The sequence below is a fragment of the Hipposideros armiger genome, unplaced genomic scaffold, assembly GCF_001890085.2.
Source record: "Hipposideros armiger isolate ML-2016 unplaced genomic scaffold, ASM189008v1 scaffold_497, whole genome shotgun sequence".
Classification (NCBI taxonomy): Eukaryota; Metazoa; Chordata; class Mammalia; order Chiroptera; family Hipposideridae; genus Hipposideros; species Hipposideros armiger.
This window is the reverse complement of record NW_017731847.1, coordinates 932715-934097: the sequence shown is the minus strand read 5'-3', so window position 1 is coordinate 934097 and position 1383 is coordinate 932715. Positions and strand designations below refer to the sequence as shown.

At 35.7% G+C, this 1383-nt stretch overlaps 1 protein-coding gene across 1 annotated transcript in view; it reads left to right on the top strand.

The window, feature by feature from the left end:
* STK38 (serine/threonine kinase 38) overlaps positions 1-1383 on the top strand; it is a 50482-nt gene that overhangs the window by 30395 nt on the left and 18704 nt on the right. The window contains 1 exon segment of the mRNA XM_019667446.1: positions 1204-1358. Coding sequence (XP_019522991.1) covers positions 1204-1358 — 155 coding nt within the window.

Here is a 1383-nt window from a genome sequence, read left to right as displayed (position 1 = left end):
TGATTAGGGATTCATATTTTTCAAGTCTTGGGTAAAAAAAGAGAGCATTTTAATAAATGGCTTGATTTTTGCCTGGGGGTAAAATATCTACTTTTCTCTAAAAATACAAAAATTCTCCCAAAATTATAAATGAAATGAAATTCAAACATCAGTATAATTCTCTGTTAAAATGAGAGATTTGTTTCTCTTTTCCCTATTTTCTAACATAAATGGCTTTATATGTGCTCTAAACTAAATCTTTTCCTGTTTCTCTTAGCTTTAAACTACTTATATATATTTGATTTGCTTTACTTTTGTCTAATCGTTCAGTTAGGATCAGAATTTGTTTTTTGCCGTTTTATGTTGCTGGTGTTGAGCAGAAATAATTAAAATTTGACTGCAGAAAACTAAGGAGCTTATCTTTTAACTGCTAAACTAATACTGTGTTGTATAAGTTGCATAAAGCATGTTAGTGTATGTTTAAATATCTATAATAAAATACCAGATGAAAAAAACCTCCACTGATTTTGGGAAGTATTCAACGTGCATTTTTTGGAGGCAGCTATTACACATTCTAGTATGGAGCATTTTCAATTTATTTTTGTTTTTTGTTGACTAGCACTTTGCTACTTAAAAAAAAAATCCCACTTTTTTATTTGTTTATGTTCTAGTTATTGTAAACAGAAATTGGAGAGCTTATTTTCAGCCTCCCCAAATGACATTCTGTTTTGCACTTCAGCCTCTCCCTGTAACAACAGCAACACAATGTGGACATGCCATTTGGTCCTAGATATAGAGAAGTTTGCAGATATTTGTACAAAGTTGAAAGTGAAGTCGCTTTTTTCCCTAGTTCAAAATTTATCCTAAGCAAATTTAGTTTTTTCGAGTGAGAGGAATCTCTTTTTTCTCTCTTAAGTAAAATGGAAATCCTAGCTCAGTGCCAGCATCAGTTAGCTTGGATGAAGGTGCTTTGCTCTCCGTGGCTATGAATTTTACCTTTAAAGTGTTAGAAACTACTTACCATTTCCACTCATAGTGGCAGTGTGGGTCAGTCTCTGGAACAGCAAAGGCCTATGTAGCCCTGCCTTATGATGGCAGATAGGGGAGACAGATTTGAAAACTGGCACTTACTCGTGTGTTTTGTGTGTGTGTGTGTGTGTGTGGCATGTGTGTGTGTATGTGTGTGTGTGTGTGTATGGTGGTTTTGTATCTTCTTGTTTCCAGGGGACATGATGACCTTATTGATGAAAAAAGACACCCTGACGGAAGAGGAGACTCAGTTTTATATAGCAGAAACAGTATTAGCCATAGACTCCATTCACCAACTTGGATTCATCCACAGAGACATCAAACCAGACAACCTTCTCCTGGACAGCAAGGTACCCTGGGGGATAGCAGTGGGAC